The 4,817-nt window shown below is 41.6% G+C and overlaps 1 protein-coding gene across 1 annotated transcript; it reads left to right on the forward strand.

The window, feature by feature from the left end:
- The first annotated feature begins 2,987 nt into the window (after positions 1 to 2,987).
- On the forward strand, positions 2,988 to 3,813 carry LOC147429042 (uncharacterized). Its single transcript, XM_086494971.1, has 2 exons — positions 2,988 to 3,114; positions 3,221 to 3,813. Exons 1-2 carry the CDS (start codon positions 2,988 to 2,990, stop codon positions 3,811 to 3,813), a joined length of 720 nt encoding a protein of 239 aa, XP_086351097.1.
- The last annotated feature ends 1,004 nt before the right edge of the window (positions 3,814 to 4,817 follow it).

Raw genomic sequence — 4,817 nt, forward strand, 5'->3', positions numbered from 1 at the left:
CCACACTATCCCTCTAGTTGAAGGGGATAATCCTGTCAGAGGCCGAGCTTACAAGCTCAACCCAAAGTATGCAGAGGTTGTCAAGTCGGAGCTCAAAAAAATGCAAGAGGCAGGGATCATTGTACTTGTGGAGCACTCTAAGAGGTTATCACCCATGGTGATAGCGCCTAAGAAGCAGTTCAATAAAATCCGAGTGTGCATGGATTACCACGCTCTGAACAACGTAGCTATCCCAGATGTTTTTCTCACACCTTTCACTGAGCGTGTGCTAGAAGATGTAGCATGGCATGTATTGTACAGTTTCATGGATGGGTTCACCGGATGCAATCAATTGGGCATCCATCCAAGTGATCAGATTAAAACGGCCTTTGTGAATCCCTGGGGTATTTTTATCTACACTAGAATGTCATTTGGGTTGAAAAACGCTCCACCTTCCTTCAATTGAGTAGTATATCTCATATGCTATCCTTTACTTATGGATCATCTTCGCATCTTCATGGACGATTTTTTGACCTTCTCAGGTGCTCAATGTTCAACCCCAATGGAAAATCTAGAGGAGCACCTCGCTCAGCTCGCTGCTATTTTCCTTAGGTGCAGAGAGGCGCGCCTAAAGCTCAATCCTAACAAATGTCATTTTTTGGTCACTGAGGGCACACTTCTAGGGCATGTGGTGTTTGCCAAAGTTTTAGCACCTGACCTAGAGAAGATCATGGCCATCTTGAAGTTACCACCTCCCATCAATCGGAAAGGTGTTCAGATCTTTGTAGGCCACATAGGCTATCATCGCAGGTTTATACGAATGTATGCAAAGGTGGCTCAACCATTGACCCGACTCACTAGTGCTACTGTAACCTTTCAATGGTCAAAACCTGAGGCTGAAGCATTTGCATACCTCAAAAAATGCCTCACTGAAGCACCTATTCTAGTAGCTCCCGATTGGTCTCTTCCTTTTCATGTGCATACTGATGCCAGTCAACTGGCAGTGCTGACTCAGCCTAGTAAGGAGTAAAACTTGGATCGCCCTCTTCATTATTCAAGTCGCCTACTCACCAAAGCAAACTGCAACTACAGCACCATCAAAAGGGAAGGTTTGGCTATGGTGTAGTCTTTACAAAAGTTTCGTCATTACTTGTTAGGGGTTCACTTCACTATCATCATGGATCATCATGTGCTACGCTATCTTCTGAATAAACCCCAAGTTGCAGGAAGAGTCTGGAGGTGGCTACTGATATTCTAGGACTTCGTTTTTGAAGTAGTTCTTAGTCCAAGCAAGCGCCACATCATGGCTGACCGTCTATCTTGCATACATACAGGTGAGGCCATACTGGGGTTGATGATGACTTTTCAGATAGTCATCTTTTTAAGATCGACACGACCCCAGAATGGTATGGAGGTGTGTTACATGTGCTCTCTACTTGCCTATATCCTAAGAACACTTCTCCCTTGCAAAAACGAAGAACGAAGACTCTTGTTGAAGTCTTGATAACTATTTTTATTTGGTTGGATGAGTGTGAAACATCGTTTCAAAAGTTAAAAGATGCTTTGGTGATAGCACCAACCTTAAAAGGACTAGATTGGTTTAAGAATTTTCATGTGCACGTGGATGCGACAGCATTTGTGATAGTGTGTATATTGGCTCAACCAAGAGATGGAAACATGTATTTTCCTATCTACTATGCCAGTAGACAACTTAATAGCGCAGAGAAAAATTATACGACCACTGAAAGAGAAGGGTTAGGCATGATTTATGCGATGAAAAAGTTTTGGCATTATTTGCTAGCAAACAAGTTCACATTTTTTATGGACCACCAAGCACTGTTGTATTTGGTCAATAAACCATGCAATACACGGCGAAGTGTTAGATGGTTTATAATCTTGCTTGAGTTTGACTTTACGTTAATAGTAAAGAAAGGAACTACCCACATGAGGGCGGATCATCTTTCTAGACTACTACATGGAGAGGAACCTATAGGAGTCGAGGATGATCTACCGGATGCCGATCTGTTCAATGTGGAAATGGTGCCACGATGGTTTGAGAACATAGTGCAAGTGTTAACTTTTGGGTTGATTCATGAAGAAGAAAACAAGGTAAGGGCAAAGTCGATGGTTATGAACGCGAGAAATTATCAAATGGTTTCGGGACAATTGTATCACCTGGGACAGGACAAGATTTTAAGATTGTGCTTAATCCCTGAAGAATTTGATACATATTTGCAGAAAGCACACACCAAAATCTTAAGTCTACATTGTTCAAAACAACAGACTTATGACTTGGACAGTTTTGGCCAGACGTGAAGCAAGACGTTAACTCCTATGTTAACATTTGTGATCTTTGTTAGCTTAAACCACCTGTGGATTATGCCACTTGTTAGTAAACTTAGCGCCAAAATGGAGTCAATACTTGATTGACTATCTAACGACAAGAGTGTTTCCGAAAGTAATGTCTAAGTCAAGGATAAGAGCAATTGAGATAGAGGCTAGGGACTATCCATTGATTGGAGATCAATTGTATAGGTGTTGTGCGGATACTGAGCTACAAATGTGCGCTACAGAATCGGAATATATTCCTCTTCTAGAATAGGCTCACAAAGGAGTGGCTAGATGTCATTTCTCGGCAGTAAGAACAACAATGATTATTGAATATGGTGGCCCACTTTAACACAATATGCTAAACGATGTGAGGAGTGCCAACACACTACAATTCCCATAAAAAAGACGAAATGCCATTGCGACCAATGATGGTCACAAGAGCTTTTGCCAAGTGGGGTATAGACTTTGTAGGTCCTATTAATCCCCCCGGCTTATAGATCACATGCCCAATATATCATTGTCATCGCAATGGATTACTTGACAAAGTGGGTTGAGGCTAAAGCAACAGTCAACGATGATGCTAGAACTACGACGCAATTCCTTTATGAATTTGTCATTGTAAGATATGGATTGCCCATAGAAATTGTAACTAATAGGGAAAACATTTTTTAAACGCAATGATTGAAAATCTTCTAGATGAATTCATGATCATTCATAGAAAGTCGGCACCCTATCACCCACAAGCTAATGGTCAAGCAGAGGCCACAAATAAGACCTTGTGTATAGTTTTAACCAAGATAGTAAGTGAGTCAAGGACAGATTGGGATCAAAAGCTTCATGCTGCATTATGGGCTTATTGAGTGGCTTATAATTGCATACGACAGCGTTTAACCTTGTATTTGTTTTAAAGCTATTCTACCCATTGAGTTCTTGCTTCCTACATTGCAAATTGCCAAGCAATTAGAGTGGACTGGACATGAATTGTCTGAGCAGCTTGATGAACTTGAAAAGTTAGGTGAGCTTCGTCTACAAATGATAGCATCCTTACTTGCGCTCAAGTGTCGTCAGAAAGAATTTTTCAACAAGCATGTGAAACCCAAAAAATTTCAGGTTGGTGATTATGTGCTACTCTATACCTTGAAACAACATGCCAAAAAATTAAAAAAGAGAGGGATGGGTCCGTTTGTAGTAAAAGACATATCATCTAGCGTAGCCATTAAGGTTGCAACACTTGAAAGAGGCAAGATGTCTAACTGGATTAGTGGTTGTAGGATAAAGAAATACCTAGAACCATTAACTCAAGAGACGCTACAACAGATTCACAATGCAAAGAAGATTGAACAAGAAAAGAAAACGGTCATCAAGGAAGCACAAGATGAAGCACAAATCAGAATTTTAAAGTGCAAACAAAAACAGGGATTGCGCTTAAACAACATTCTAGTTCGACAGATTGAGTGCTCGCATCAACCAGACTTGGAGATGACCACGACAGACAATCTATAGCCTACAATAGAAGTAAATATGATTGGTGAAACCACGGGAGTTAGTACGACTCATTGTCCACAAAATAGCCAAGAACGAGGAGAATTATGATGATATCTGTATGGCTCCTTTCATCAAGATTCAAACTGTTCAGGAGCGGGTGGAGACATATGCATTGCTAGATACAGGGGCTGAGTGCAACATAATCAGTCATGGATTGTTTGAAAGGCTTCCATATACAGAGGTAATTGCAGAACAACTGTGTTTACAAGTGATCAATAGAGGCAAAGTCACCAGTAATTTTGCGACAATCCTTGCGATAATAGGTCAGGGGCATGAATACAAGCACAAGTTCCATGTGCTACCTTATGGGCAGGCCTCAAAACCTTGCATTCTAGGTGTTCCTTGGCTTCTTAAACACAAAGTCTAGGTGGATTTACTCAATGGTCAAGACATTTTCACAGAACAGGACTTTCAACAACCTCTACTATATCCTGAAGAGTTTATCACGCTATATCAACAAGAAGTGTCACATCAATGTGCTCCAACAACAATCAAAACTTAGGCATATGAATGGAAACACAAATCTTGGCAAAGACCTGTCAAAATAGCTAAACCGAAGGCCAAGGTTTGGGTCATAGCCGCTGAAATTGCTCGGGCTAGACAAAAAAACGATTGTCAGGTATGGTTACCCAAAAGCCACATAATTCGTGGAAACGCACACAGTCCAGTGCAACAACTGTCAAACCAACAACAAGCCCAAGGAAAGTTTATGCAGGGAACCAAGCTGTTGGGGTATAAAGCCCAATGTGGTCGCCCAGGTAAGTGGGCGGGCCGCCAGGTATGTACACATTCTTTTGTAAAAACCTAATAAGAACTCACTATGCTCTACACATTACAGTAGAGCGAGTTCACCATATCGTTGTGCTCTTCTTCTCGCACTCTCTCTCGCGTCGCACTTCCGCTCGTACTACTTCAACTGGTATCAGAGCTCAGATCGAGGCTCGGGGCAGCACTACAGGAGG

The sequence above is a fragment of the Adiantum capillus-veneris genome, chromosome 22, assembly GCF_014529385.1.
Source record: "Adiantum capillus-veneris isolate H3 chromosome 22, ASM1452938v2, whole genome shotgun sequence".
Taxonomy (NCBI): Eukaryota; Viridiplantae; Streptophyta; class Polypodiopsida; order Polypodiales; family Pteridaceae; genus Adiantum; species Adiantum capillus-veneris.